At 38.6% G+C, this 15977-nt stretch overlaps 1 protein-coding gene across 1 annotated transcript in view; it reads right to left on the bottom strand.

The window, feature by feature from the left end:
* Positions 1-8807: 8807 nt before the first annotated feature.
* Positions 8808-15977, bottom strand: part of TPH2 (tryptophan hydroxylase 2) — a 101810-nt gene continuing 94640 nt past the window's right edge. The window contains exons 10-11 of the mRNA XM_002823521.4: positions 12062-12195; positions 8808-11932 (exon numbers count right to left, since the gene is read on the bottom strand). Of these exons, the coding sequence (XP_002823567.1) occupies positions 11758-11932; positions 12062-12195 (309 nt within the window). The 3' untranslated portion in view covers positions 8808-11757. The remainder of the gene's footprint in view (positions 11933-12061; positions 12196-15977) is intronic.

The following is a 15977-nucleotide window of genomic DNA, read 5'->3' as shown; positions in this document are numbered from 1 at the left end:
GGACCACACTTTGCTAAGCCTCCTACCTCTCTTGATGCTCCTCCTGTTTGCATCATTCCTCCTCTTCAGCCACCAATTTACCAAAAGCCTTTCCAGCCTGCATTTGAGCTGACGTCAGGGAAAGGGAGAAAGAAAGAATGGATGGGCTAAAGGTGGTTTACCTGTAATATAAGTTCACTTTACCCACTCTAAAAACTAGAATATTTGGATGAAAAGCCAGCAAATCCAAAAGGGGTTCATAAATTGAACCCCTTTAGTCTGATCATTTAGGATCCAAGGACAAGCTTCATTAGGCATGGTGATTTCCAAAGGGACAATGGTTGTAGTCTGGACTCTAGAGATCTATTCAGATTTCTGCCCAGCCCTTCTGCTTCCAGGAAAGCCTCCCTACCCACAGGTGAGGGTCTCTGCAGTCATATCTAAGCCACTTTATTTACTCTTCTATGCTGGCCATAGTCAATTGGACCAGGAATGGACAGCTGACCCACACTGGATCTATCAGGTTCCCTTTCCCAAGATTTTGGAATTTGAATTCAGAGGCAATGAGTCTGTCTTTGTCTAAAATTATGACCCTTAACTCAGAAGTTATAAAGTCACCATATTCCATCATGCATATGGGTAAGTAGAAAAATCCCATCTGCAGAGAAAAAAGAAGAAAAGAGAGTCACAGACAGTAGAGTGAAACAGATGTGCATAGAAAGCATAGTAGAGGCAGAGAGAAAATTCTGAAATCTTCTCAGTTCCCAGCTCTCATTCCTTTTGAAGGCCAACACATCCCTGCTCTTGGATTCCATGACTCACATATAATAAAGCTCCCTTTAGTTTGCCAAGCAAACTCAAATTATACAAATGACACAAAAATAAAAGTCAACAAAATAAATGTAGGAAATGGAAAATGAAGCTAAGACTGAACAAGTTTTAATTATAAACCCTACTGAAATGAGGTAGGCTGTCATACATCAGCTCTCCCAAGGCCTACCCTAGTTCCCCATGTATAGGCAGGCCACAAGCGTAATTGCTCTGTGTCTAGGCTGATGGTTAGAATTAGTGCTCCTTTCAATGTTATTTACAACAAAGACAAAATGGAGACAAAAATAAAGCTCTAAGGGAAAATGAACCCAGCCATTGTTCCCCTTCCCATATTAGGATATTTTTCTAAAAGTGAATTCTCCAGCAAAGAGGACATCAGAAAGGAAACAGATGGTTACTTTAAGGAAAGTAGGAGACATTCCATATTGCCTTTCCCTTGTTCCTTTTTTTTTTAACAGGAAGGACTTAAGCAGTTATGGTTATTCCTCACATACATTTGAGCCCTTCTGTTTATGCAATGCAAAAGATGGATAATTGCACTACTGCACTACAAAACAAGCAGCTGAATGTGGAATGGTACTCAGAAATGGAAACCTTGTCAGTTAGTATTAGCGAATCATCACATGAAACAAATTGTTCACTTTTGCTCAGCCCATTAGCTGCAAGGATGAAAGGAATTGCTCTCTCAACACATAATATTCCAATTTCCTGTTTTTGCTTAGCGTTTCTCTTTCCTGCTCTGCAAATAATATATATTTATATTCTGGACCTAATTTGTTCCCTCTGACCAGGAGATTATTTTAGTCAGAGACAACTTAAGTAATTGCTTTGTGAAATGAAGCCTTGGGAATGCAGTACCTCTCATATAGAGGGGATTGATTTGGCCTTCCTTTTAGTAGATGGTCTGGTGACTAGAACATAACACCCACCAACCACTATGCCCTGTATTTCAGTTTTTCTAAGAAAGACAATTGTGGAATGGCTCAGAGCCCACTTGCCACAGTTCAATTATATATATAATAATGATAAGTCTGTAAATGAGGTATTTTCATTCCTATTTTTCAGACAACTAAAATGAAACCCTGAAAGTGTCAATAATTCTATAGCGATCACCCAGTAAGTAGAGATATCAGAATTTGTACTTCTGTCTACATGATGTTAACGTCCATGTTCTCTCTCCTATACTCTGGGAGACAAGTTTTCTTTAAAGGTGCCCTAATGAAAACCAGATCATCCTAAGAGTTACACTGAAACACTGGGACAGCAAAAGTCTTATCCAGTTATCTAAGCTGCAGCTCATCCTAAGTTGAATTCACTTTGATTTTCTTTTTCCATGGAACAAACCAGTGAGTAACCTACAGAATGAATCTCAAGTTGTCACCTGGAATCTAATTAAACACTTCTGTCGAGCAATTTTGCTGGCCACATCTCACTGAAATCAAGTCACACCACTCCCAACATTAGAGGAGTATAAACAGGTCAGATACCCCATATTTCGGTAGCATAGGAAGGACAAAAAGACACAAATAGTACAGACACACCATGTTTCATTGCACTTCACTTTATTACACTTCACAAATACTGCATTTTTTAGAAATTGAAGGTTTGTGGCAACCCTACATCGAGCAAACCTATCAGCACCATTTTTCCAACAATATGTCTTCACTTTCGGTCTCTGTGTCACATCTTGATGGTTCTTGCAATCTTTCAAACGTTTTTATTATTATTATATGTTATGGTGATCTCTGACCAGTGATCTTTGGTGTTAGCATTGTAATTGTTTGGGGGTGCCATGAATCACACCTATATAAGATAAATTAAATCAATAAATGTTATATGTGCTCTGACTTCCCCACCAATCAACCATTCTCCCATTTCTCCCCCTATCCTCAAACCTACTATTTGCTGAGACAAAACAATATTGAAATTAGGTCAATTAATATCCCTACAATGACCTCTAAGTGTTCAAGTGAAAGAAAGAGTCACACATCTCTCACTTTCAATTAAAAGCTAGAAATTATTATGCTTAGTGAGGAAGGCATATCAAAAACCAAGATAGCCCAAAAGCTGAACTTCTTGTACCAGTTAACCAAGTACGGAATGCAAAGAAAATATTCTTGAAGGAAATTGAAAGTTCTACTCTAGTGAACACACAAATGATAGGAAAGTTAAACAGCCTTATTGCTGGTATGCAGAAAGTGTGAGTGGTCTGGATAGAAGACTAAACCAGCCACAATATTCCCTTAAGCCAGAGCCTAATCCAGAGCAAGGTCCTAACTCTGTTCAATTCTTTTGAGGCTGAATGAAGTAAGGAAGGTGCAGAAGAAAAATATGAAGCTAGAAGTTAGTTCATGAGATATAAGGAAAGGAGCCATCACCATCATATCAAAGTGCAAGGTGAAGCAGCAAGTGCTGAGGGAGAAACTGCAGCAAAGTTATACAGATCTAGCCAGGATTATGGATGAAGTTTGCTACACCAAACCACAGATTTTTCATGTAGACAAAATAGCCTTCTATCAGAAGACAATTCCACGTAGGACTTTCACAGCTAGAGAGGAGAAGTCAAAGCTTCAAAAGACAAGCTGACTCTTTTGTTATGCAGCTGGTGACTGTTAAGATGAAGCTAACGCTCATTAACCACAGCAAAAAAATCCTAGGGCCCTTAAGACTCATGCTAATTCTACTCTACCTGTGCTCTAGAAATGTAACAAAATCTAGATGAAAGAGCATTTATTTATAGCATTGTTTACTGAATATTTTAAGCCTATTGTTGAGAACTACTGTTCAGAAAAAGAGACTCCTTTCAAAATACTACTGATCATTGACAATGTACCTGGTTACCCAAGAGCTCTGATGAAGACATACAAGGGAATAATATTGCTTTCAGGCCGGCTAATATAACATTCATTCTGCAGCCCATGGATCAAGTAGTAATTTTGACTTTTAAGTCATTATTTAAGACACACATTTCATAAGACTATTGCTGCCATAGATTGTGATTTATCAGATAGATCTGGTCAAAGTAAATGAAAACCTGGAAAGGATTTAGTATTTTAGATGTCATTAGTGTATTTCTGATTTATAGGAGGAGGTCAAAATATCAACATTAAGAGAAGTATGGAAGAAGTTGATTCCAGCCCTCATGGATGACTTTTTAGGGGTTCAAGACTCCAGTGGAGGAAGCAACTTCAGAAGTGGTGGAAATAACAAGAGAATTAGAATTAGAAGTAGAGTCTTAGGATGTAACTACATTGCTGCAAACTCATGATAAAACTTGAACAGATGAGGAACTGCATTTGACGGATGAGCAAAGCAAGTGTTTTCTTGAGATGGAACTGACTCTTGGTGAATACGCTATGAACTATTGAAATGACAACAAAGGATTTAGAATATTTCATAAACATAATTCTTAAATCAAGAGCAAGGTTGAAGAGTATTGACTCCAATTCTAAAAGAAGTTCTACCATGGGTAAAATGCTATAAACAGCATTGTATGCTACAGAGAAATATTTCATAAAAGGAAAAGTCAATCAATATGGCAAACTTTATGGTTGTCTTATTTTAAGAACTTGCCACAGCCACCCCAACCTTCAGTAACCACCACCCTGATCAGTCAGCAGCCATCAAAATCAAGGCAAGACCTTCCACCAGCAAAAAGATTATGATTCACTGAAGGCTTAGATGACTGTTAGCATCTGTTAGCAATAAAGTATTTTTAATTATGATATCTACATTTTTAGACATAATGCTATTGCATACTTACTAGACTACAGTGTAGTATAAATATAACTTTTACGTACATTGAAAATACAAAAAAAATTTGTGTGACTCACTTTATTGCTATATTTGTTTGATTGCAGTGGTCTGGAACCAAACCCACAATATAGCTGAGGTTTGCCTGTACTTCTTCAGGAAGTTATGATTCCCAGAACCAACTGGAAAAGTGTGAAGAAAGCAAATCTAGAATCCTCTACCCCTTCTCTCTTGCTTTCATCATGAATGTTAGCACTTTTTTGATGCCAGTGACAGCATGCAGGAAAATGAGAGCAGAGAGGAGGGGTCATTTATTAGCTCATGGACCTAGAAAGTCTGAAGGTACATCTAGCTACATGCACAGCTAAATCTGTGAGCTTGACAATGTCATGAGCTTGACAGCCAGGCCAAAGACACTGTCTCGGCCAGGCGCAGTGGCTCACGCCTGTAATCCCAGCACTTTGAGAGGCCGAGGCGGGCGGATCACAAGGTCAGAAGATTGAGACCATTGTGGCTAACACGGTGAAACCCTGTCTCTATTAAAAATACAAAAAAAATTAGCCAGGCATGGTGGCGGGTGCCTGCAGTCCCAGCTACTCGGGAGGCCGAGGCAGGAGAATGGCGTGAACCTGGGAGGCAGAGCTTGCAGTGAGCCGAGATCAAACCACTGCACTCCAGCCTGGGCTGGAGAGCGAGACTCCGTCTCAAAAAAAAAAAAAAATTGTAAAACACTGTCTCTATCTTTTACTCTTGGCCTTGTATTCTCTATTTGGTGGTCCATGGAAGTTCCAGACTCACTTTCTACCACCTTACAATTACAGAAGAAAGCAGCACACCTCTTTCTCAATGGTTTCAGAAAAGTCCAGAGTTTGGCTTTAATTGGCCCAACCCAGGTCCTGGCCTACCTATGAACCAATCATTGTGACCAGAAGAATATAATAGCTCACTGATTAAACATTGGTCATAAGCCCACCCCTAGAACTGAGAAGTGGAATCAGCCCCACCCAAGGTAAGGAATAAGAGCCAGGGACAGGATTCACAAAAGGAAAACTATGGTGCAATTACAGGACAATGAAGGTATGGATACTGGGCTAACAACAGCTGGTCGGTATGATCAGAGAGACAATCATCCTAAAAGACATATTTCCAATATGGAAAAATAGCCTCTGTCCAGGTTAGGAGTTTGTAGGAGCTATGGGGTTTTTTCCCTCTGTTCTCAGGCAGAAGCTCAAGAGGCAGACTCAGTCTGGCAATTAGCTGTCAGCTCATCACCAATTCAAATGTCCTGGAGTGGGCCATGCTGATGATCTGTACTTGCAGTAATCATTTGGCTGGGTGAATCAAATTATACTTTCCAATGCCACTTCAAATCAGGATTGCTATGTCTGCACTCATTTTCAGCTGTATTACCGTGCAAGTTATTTTCTTTGATATTGACTCTACGTGGGCAAGGGAGAAATTTAGGCTTCTTTTAAGTTCTGCTCAACAGGAAAGACCAAAAAGTTTTAGAGATTTGCAAGGAGACTAATTAGGATCTATTCCAATTTAATGGCTAGGCTTTCACACTGAAATGGATAGGGAAACATGTTCTGCCTTTGCAAGGTAGAGATTTTTCTTACAAGTAGCTATCTAACTTGGAAACCTCATTCTTTCATAATGCCATGTGCAGTGATCAATCAGATGTAATGATCAAAAGAAAGTTTGCCTCAATCAATCCTGATAAACAAATAACTGCTATAGTGGCAAATCTAATGTGTTCTCCACTTCAAATTCACTTGCCAATAATTGGCCTCATTAGCGTCTGTGAAGTTGGCTGTTTGCTAAAATTGGGCAAGCTGTACATTAGATGTGTTCAGTGGTTTGCAAACCTTTGGGAATAATAGACCTACTGAATCAGCAATCTTGCTAGTTCCATGTAAATGAACAAGCTAAAAAGCAAGGAGACTCCAAGAGATCTAGAAGTGAAGGAGGGACCAGGAACTTCCTCCCACCTAGCTGTAATTAATATTATCTTTCTCAACCTGTAAACTAATGACTAGTTTTGTACCGTTTTTTAAAGATTTGATTTTGACAGAAAATGAACTTGATTTCTTTATGCCATCTAGCTTTCAAATTACCCTGCCCACATCTGTCAGATGTCTTTGTTGTTCAATTATAAAAACTGTATCCAGACTGGATTATGAGAATGCTGTTTGCAGGCACCATAACCACAGATGCCCCTGGGTTGAACATCAGGCTCACTGCAATCTTCCCAAAGAAGGAAATATACTTCCAGCTGCTGCACCAGACCCATCCTTCTTGGAAAGAGGACAAAATCACAGCAGGTGAACCTTTTCTGGAATATCTGAACTATGCATTTGGGGAGATGGGAGGCAGAGATAAGAGTGGAAATAGACTTCACTAATCCACTAACGTTTATATGGCTTATTCCCACAGAAATAGCAGAGTGAACAGTGAACACAACTATTCAGTTTGCCTGGAGGTAAGAGAGGTTTTTTTTCCTGAATTACCCTATACATCAGCACCACCAACATTCACCAATAATACCTCATTTTCTGTGTCATTTTTGCTTCTGTTGTCAATATCTGTGAGTCACAAGAAAAACAAATGCATTTGCTTTTCAGTGTAGCTTTCTTTCCCTTAAAAGCTGGCCAGAGAAAGTTTCACATGATGTTTGTCAAAGGAAGCTTTAAGTATTTGTGAAAGACACAGGATATGTTTGGATGCCTTCTCTTCCAGCCAAATGAGAATCAACCCAGGTACAGATCATTCCAGTTTCTCTGTTTTTCACCTGATGGCGCCCACCCTCTTAACTTTGTAACTTATTTAATTACAACTATTTTTAATAACATCCACCATGATCAAGTAAGATATTGACTTTGCAGATCCCCAACATTGCAATGGCCTCCTAATTGGTTTCCTGCTTCTACTTTTATTCCCACACCCACCCTTTAACCCCACTACACTCCCTTTCCACAGAGCAGCCTGAGTAAGCTCTTAAAAACGTAAATCAGATCTTGTCACAGTCTTCCTTACATCCCTCCAGTGACCTTCCGCTGCACGGAGAGTGCTCCTGACCTCTTGTGGAACGCTGTACTATTATCTCATCCTTGTCTTCCATGCTGCCCTCATATAATTCCATTCCACCCACTGACAATCTGTCTCTTCCTCAAACACATAAACCCAATTTGGATTTGGAGTCTTTGGTCCTTCTTGTTCCCTCTTCTGAGAACACGCTAACCATGGCCCTCTTCAGGCCTGGCTCCATCTCATCCCTGGTTCTTGGTCAAATGCCACCTGCTCAGAAAGGCCTTTAGAGTCCCCCGACACCATCTCCCCATTTCTCTTTATCAAATCATTGTGATTATTTTCTTCATAGAACTTGCTGTGATTTCAACTCATCTGTTTTTTGTCTTGTTTTGTTTTGCCTGTATCTCCCTCTAGAATGTAGGTTCAAAGTGGGTATAAACCTCCTCTGCTTTATTCATCACTACATCCTCAGTGTCTAAAACAATGCTGATATTGTGCCTGACATGTTCCAAGAAACTGGATGAATGTTTTGAAACTCCAAGTCGCATTATAAAGAACCACCATTTTATGTTCTGGAACTGGTTTTATTTCAAACATTTGCAAATCTAATATTACAAGAAACAGTCTCCCATTGTTAATTCCATTGACTCTCCCCAGAACATGACAATTTGCATAAGAATCATTTCCCAAAAGGAAAGAAAAAACCTCCGACACACCAGAAAACTCTGGACTGCTTTCTTCTTCATTATAAGTAAGACAAGTTCATGAGAATAAACATCAAGACTTGATTCTTTAGAAGTTGAAAATTAGATCAAATGAATTGGAGGACAACTACATCTTGTGTTAATGTTTTCCTCCTCGAATGAAGAAAATGAGGTGATGCGAGCCATGACTCCATTTGAAAATGAAACTCTGTATTTCTATTCAATTTCACGTTAAAGCACAGTTTTTCATTGTAGACTTTTCATGTTGGTAAATGTTGGAATACTTCACAATCATTAGGCTCAGGCCCATTTACTATAAGCAAGCAAGACAAGCACAGATATATCATGCCCATAAAGCATCATTTGTAAATTACACAGTAAATAAATGAGACTAAGTCAGAAACCCAAGTCTCACAACTTTCACCACTAATGTGGAAGAAAAAAAAAAGAAGAAGAAATTTCAGTTCAAATTTTTCCACTCTTAAAAGGTATAATTTATAGTCTATTATGCTTTTATTATGCCAAATAAAATGAACATTCAAGAATATACTGTATGCCTTATTCTAACTCATAATAGACTAAAATGCTTCAAGAATAAAACTGGACTAATCAGATTTTGGCTATCTTTTGCAAAGTGTGATGCGTAAGCACCCCGGTCCTGCCAGGAATTTTGTGTTGATTTCTGATTGGCTGATTACAGAAGTCAGCAGCAAAGCCATAATAAAGTAACAACTCACAGTGAGATGACAGTGAGCAAGTGTCTTTAAATTTATAATTGCCCTTGGATCTATTTAATTTAGCTGTAAGTCATGAAGCATAATTGAGATAAATGGTTACACTGAGCAGGTATCAAATATGACAAGGAGCTGGCTGTGATTATTTTGTTACACTATTTCCTTACAGGGAATTTTTCTGCCAACACTTTTCCTATGATGGCTATTAAATTTTATAGGATTTTTCCCACCATTAGCTGTAATGGCATTTGCATGTTAAATGCTCACAACAAATGAAAACCATGATTCCATTATTTCATAGGGGGAAAACCACGGTTACTGCTATTCCAAATGGAGAACAAATCTAAAAAGAATCAAGTAATTCCACTTCTTTGTATGATACCTATATAAGCTCTGTGGGAAAGCCCATTTACTTTGCAACTCTTTTATTTTTGAAACAAGATAGACTTTTGCACATATTAGAAAACTGGATTCCACTACAAGCCAAGCAGAAGACACCTCAAATGCTATTTTTTTTGTTGAGGGAATTTGTTTACAATTAAATATAATTCTCTCTCAAGTATACTTAATTAAGAAGCTCTAATCTCATGGGACTAGAAGTGGAAAGCTTGATGGCTACTTGTAGGGGTTTTTTAATGAATATATATGACAGGACTCTAGGACTTGTGTCTAAAGCAGTACCAAATTATGAAAACAACACCGAAGGCAGACATTGAGCATTTCTTAGCCAATTTTCTTCTCTGAGAAAATTCAGCAACCAGTTCTGAAAATTTGTGGATATGCTATTCTGGATTATGATTCTGGATTCTAATTTATAAGTAATTTATTCAGGATCATCTAAAGCTAGCAAAGCAAGATATAAGAAGCTATATATTTATGGATCTATGAAACTATCAAAATATATGACTGCTTGATCAATCTAGATCTTTTAAATTTGGTTTAGCTTGTTCCTCATTTCTCCACCACCAATTTTTCAAGGCACTATTCCCTTCACCTGGAATAGCATTTATATTTTGTGACTTTCACATTCTATCCACCAAATTATTTCTCAAAATTCAGTTGTTCTGAGAATGCTTCAGAGACAAAAGATCCTCAATCATTAAGACAACCAATATTCAAACCTCTGGGTTTTCATTTTAGTTTGATCTCTCCCTGATGTATCTTTTAGCCCTTTCTCATGTTCTTCCTGAATATATTTAGTCCAGAGATTTCTGACCCTTAGTGGGCTCCATATAAGAGTATGAATTAGTTTAAAATTATACATAATTTCTTACTAAAAGAACATCTTTGGAAATTGCTCAAGTAAATATTTTAAATTGCTAAAAGTTATTTTGTCATTTTTTTCTCTAGTTTTTCTTGCCCCCTCCTTCCCCAGTCCAGTGTTCCCTACTACCAAATGCAGAATCAGAAGAACAGTAGTGATGTTCAGTGAGGGAATCCAAAGAAATTCATTCACTCTCAGCAGTTTTCTATTTGTTCACTTAACCACTTAATTTCATCTTTTACTGCAAAGACCACCAAAACTTTGTGCTGCATCACTACTGTTTACCCAAAGTTGCCCAAACTTTAGGAAAGTGGAAAACCTTCCATAGAATTGGCCTGATTTGCAGCTGTGAGGGGAAACAACATATATACAGTTGGCAACCCTTGACCACAAACGAAGTTCTATTTACTGATAAACATTAGTTTGGATAGGCATTATTTCCTATCTCCAACGACATATTAACACATGCACACACAAAGATGAAGTTTCCCATCTCGGATGACACAGAAACACATGCACACACTGGGATGAATTTATCAGCAAAACAAAAGGAAAGTGCAATGGACTGTGAATGTTAGTGTACAACTCACTGTACTGCTTCAGGCAAATCACAACTTCTTTGTGACTCAATTTCCACATCTCTGAAATCAAAGATGATTTTTATAGCTCTGTGATTTTATTCTCCTCTGACCAGAAAAAAATTGTTTAAACACCTGAACATGATAATTTACTTTATTCCAGCATAAAATTCACAGTCCCAAGATTGATTGTCCACTGTTTAGTCTTTCCTAATGTCCTTTCCAGAAGTACTATCTTCCAAAATACTTCAGGAAGCTTGTCATAACTCAGGTTCTACAAGGTCAATGCAACCTACATAATTCCATTTGTAAAAAGGTGTTTTCTTGCATTGTGTAAATACTCAACCTAAAAATCATTCCAACTGCTGTGTTACCTCAACAATTTTTGAAATAGAATATTGAACCTTTGTTATTGTGTTGGGAAGTTTCCTACAATTCTAGGTTTATCTCAAATAATGCGTGAAAACACTGATATTATTGAAAATGGAAACAGCTTCACTGCTTTTTTTCATTTTATCTAATGAACACAGAGGAAAGGCTTAGATCTGAAAAAGAAAAGGGCATAAATTAGACTCATAAGAGGGCTACTTGTTACAAATTTTAAGTAGATGCAGTTTGGTTAAGGACACTAAGCAGGAATGTCAAATCTTTTTAAGATGTTTAAACATATTACATTATTTCATACAATGAGTGGTTATCTGCCATTGGATTTCTTACGGTGCTTTATATATTAACACAGTGAGTTACAAGATGGTATAGATATACAGAATTGCATGCTTATTAGCCAAGCCATGACACAGAAGGTTATTTGTGTTATATGACATTGACTGAATTGCTGCTAAGCCCCAAAAAGATCATGCTGACAACAACATCGGTTCCAGGCATCAAATCCCCAGATATTGGTTCATTTTGTTTAAGGCATCACACACTGTGTTCAAGTCGCTGCGAAGGTCCTGCACCACATTTTCAATACTTCTGGTGTCTTTCAGAATTTCAATACTCTGTGTGTAGGGATTGAAGTATACTGAGAAGGGACGTGTAATTGACTTTGCAAAGTCCCTGCAGAATAAACAGAAATAGAAAGAGATGTGATCAACCCTCATTGGTACAAGAGATAGATAAAAGGAAGGAATAGAGACAGAAAAATAAAAAGTTATTTTCTCTAGCTAGGAGAAAAAAAAAGTTTACCTCATCTTTTCTTTGGCTTCTTCAAAACTTTCTGAAACAAAGTAGGCTTCCTGGAAGGTGGTGATAAGGCATTCCTGTAAGCAAGTTGTCTTTGGGTCAAAGGCTTTCACACATGCCTTGTCAGAAAGGGCATGCTGCAAAATATACCACAAAACCTGTTAAACTCTGTAATGAGACTTCCGAAGTGCCATGACATCACATTTTTACAACACATTTGATAGCTCGGTAATCCTACAGAGCTGCTCAGTTACTAGTCTGTCATGAAATATAGAACTCTCCTGTGTGCAGGGTAAATTGAACACTAGGATTTTGTTTGTTTGTTTTGTTTTTTTAAGTATACTAGGTACTGTGGGAGAAAATGAGATTGTGGTATTATTTAATTTATTACCAGCCAAATTCATACTGAAGGACAGTTTGGAGCTATTCCCCCACAGAAATGGGATTTTAAATCTATGCTATGAATAGAAGCAGGGACAGCATAAATGTGCTCCTAAATTTATTGCTATAAGCAATGTACTAAAATTTCACTTAAATGGCAGAAGTAATAATTATCTGCGTGGAGAGGTAATTGGGGCTCTGACTAAACTATTTGTCGACTCATGGTGAGATATTTTGAAGCCAGGTACTGTGTATCAACAGAGTCTGGAGTGGGCCTGTATATTTGAGGATACTTACAAAGCATCCATTTACCTTCCACCAAGTACAGCAGAGCAATATACAGTAGATAAATATTGCCACTTGAGGAAAAAAGGAGCTAATATTAATAGTCAGAGTTATGCCAAGAGCAGGTATTAGAAAAACAGGAAAGCTGGTGTAATTACTCTTTGAACCATCATTAGCTCCGTTCAGCTCACTACATGACTGGCACTAAGAACAGCAGGGAACAATGAATGACTATATTCTCAAGATAAATTCAGTGATGTTAAAAGTTAGTGGTCATTTCCTGCCATGTGCTGCCTATTTATAGACCCTAGATTGATGGTTCTAAAAATGCAATGTGCATAAGAATCACTGAGGAGCTTGTGAAAATGCAGATATCCAGGGTCTCAATTTCATTTAGCAGGTCTGGATGAAACCTAGAAATCTTCATTTTAAAGGCATCCAAGGTGACTCCAACATAAGTGGTTGTGAGCTACATATTGAGAAATACTCCTCTTGATTCTTTTTCTTAATTTAAGGGGGATTAGTTGGGAGAGAGAGGCAGAGAGAAAAAATGGGGTAGCAGAAACTGCCGTGAACTGAGAGTTGGAAAACTGGGGCTTTAGTCCAGGTCTAACTGGGTAACCTCAGCAATCATTCATCCTCCCTGTGCCTCCATTTCCTCAACTGTAAATGAGGGTTTTAGGCGGGAAGATTCTGAAGACAATCTCTATCCCAGCCTCTGGATTCCACCCATTATACTTTTCTACCTTCTCAGTCTCTAACAGCTAAGGTTTCCTGGAGAAATTCTGAAAACCCTTTCCTGTTCAACATTCTTCATGCATTCCTCCAACAATTTCAAACTGCATGGAATGATTTGCAGCCCTCCATGAAGAAGTCTGTGGTTCCCTAAGTTTGAAAATGCAATTGAGAACCAAAAGACTGACATGTAAGAGAAAGGGCACCCTGCATGTGATTTGCTTTCCTGCAAAATTCCGTTGTCCAGATAAACACATATATGAATCACAGAATGCAGAGGGCCTCTCAGCGTGAACTCATTTTTTTTGGCCCACAGAACAACTTCATTATAAGCAGAAGGTCACTACGCTTGCAAATGCATTTGTGCTAGATTCAATGCAGGGCAGTGAACATCAAGGGATTTGGGTTCCACATGACCAATAATTCTGTCCACAATTTTAGAAACATATTCACAGTTTCAAGAAACAAAATGTCCCTTTATGAAAGCTGTTGCTCCTCTGCAAAAAATTGGCTTCCTATTGGCTTGCCATGATTTTCAGAATTCGAATTAGCTTTCTTTGCCTCCATACACTCTGGTTACATTTAACGTACTATGTTGTTTTAACAGTCCGTTCATCCATCAGTACATATGGAAAGGACTGTGTCTGGCTCAATGTGTTTAGTCTTCCTACTCTCTCATCCCTGCATTCAGGGGCATGGCCAGAGTGGTAGCAGAACAGGCTGTAAGAACATTAAAGCCATGGCTCCCTTGGGACATCCTTGCTAAGCTAAAGACATTTCACTGGGTCAAGGACAAGCACAAGAAAGAAGTGAAACTCATCTGTTTGTGTCTCCATTGCTTCTATAAGACATTAGCAACCTTAGCAGTCACTATGTATAGAGGATGCCTCCAGAGGTGTGTATGCAATGACAGAGACTGAAATCAGTGTGGTTTTGGAAAAAAAATCATTTTGTGACAATTCCACTGGATAGCCAGATACTTATTTAGTCATTTTAACAGCTAAAAAGCATTAAAGTAGATCAAGAAAAGGCCCAGAGCATACGGTGCTCTACCCCAGACTTCAAGAAAAACCAGTGGGTTCACACACTTGTAATTTGAGGCAGGCCATTAGGCAATATAGATCACACTTGACCAATGTAATTTTTAAAGGAAAAACTGGAAGTTAATTGTCTTAAGTTCTCAAAAACGCAGCCTACCATCAGGAGCCTGCTATGCGTGTGATATGCTGGTTACCTACTGGAGACCTTTCCACCCATGGAGTATGGGACCAGTGCTGCTGTTTGGCTGTTAATGAATATGGGGGTAATAATGGTACCCATGGATTAGCCTGGAGAATGACAAGAACCTGGAGATGGGGGAGCAGCCAGTGAATGAAGCCAACAAATGAAGGAATGATCACCCATATAAATTGCCTCATTTACCTGACCATGAGCTGACTCTGTGCTGAGTTCCAGGAACATCCATGCAGCCCATGAAGTCTCCTATCTCTGAATACTACAGTGTGTCCCAAGGGGTATAAAATAGATCCATGTCTTTGATTCCAACTTCTATTGCCCAATGGAGAAGTCTGACTGAGTTTGCTTCTCATTTTCTATCCAGGTCTCTCTCTACCCCCCTCAGTTTTGGGGAGCAGCTATTGTACCCTCTTCTCTGTGTCCAGAGTGGATTCTCTGTAAACACTGAACCAAACTACTTGATGTCCCCAGGGAACTCTGCAGCGATTCCATCTTGAAATGTTAGTAGTCTGATATCCTGAAGTTTGCAAGAATTAATCCAACTTCCTGCAGAGAGAAGCTTTATAGTGCTGACAGAATCCGGTTGACAATCTTTTACTTTTAAGCCATTTTTAAAGTACAGGAATGCTTGAGAGTCACCTTCTCTCATCAGAATACCCTCTAAAAGGACTATTTTGGATTTACCCATAGTGCTAGAGACAAGGGCACAGAGCTGGGAACCAGGAGACTTGGGTTCTAAATGTAGCTGTCCCCAGAGGCTAGACGTATAATATCAAATGAATGAAACTACCCCATGTTGGGCTGCAGCTTTATCTTTGATAAACTGAAAAGATTGACCTAGATGAATTCTAAGACTCTTCTTGAAATATAATTTTAACAGGCTGCAAGTACACAGCACTCATATCACCTTTACCTCCCTCCACACCAGCCACAATAAATTGACCATAGCAGCCTTTCCCACTGGGCCTGCGGATGGACTTCCCACCCTTCTCCACAGAGGCGGCTACTACCAATGAATTGACTTTGGTGCACAAGTTAAGACTTATTTGCCATTCCAGCTTTTTGAATATAAAAATTTCTTTTCAATATCAAAAATTTCCCAGAATCCAACTATTAGTAGACAATACTATAAGGTAATTAAAAATACAGGTCTTTATGGTTAAGAATACAGGTCTTTACAGTTAAGAATTGAGGTTTAAATCTGACTCCATCTCTACCTAACTACGTGTCCTTGGGCAAATTACTTTACCTCTGTAAGCCTATTTGAGTATTCATCTGGAAA

The sequence above is a fragment of the Pongo abelii genome, chromosome 10 (assembly GCF_028885655.2).
Source record: "Pongo abelii isolate AG06213 chromosome 10, NHGRI_mPonAbe1-v2.0_pri, whole genome shotgun sequence".
NCBI classification, from domain to species: domain Eukaryota; kingdom Metazoa; phylum Chordata; class Mammalia; order Primates; family Hominidae; genus Pongo; species Pongo abelii.
The sequence above is the reverse complement of the archived record's forward strand: the minus strand, read 5'-3'. Positions and strand labels throughout refer to the sequence as shown.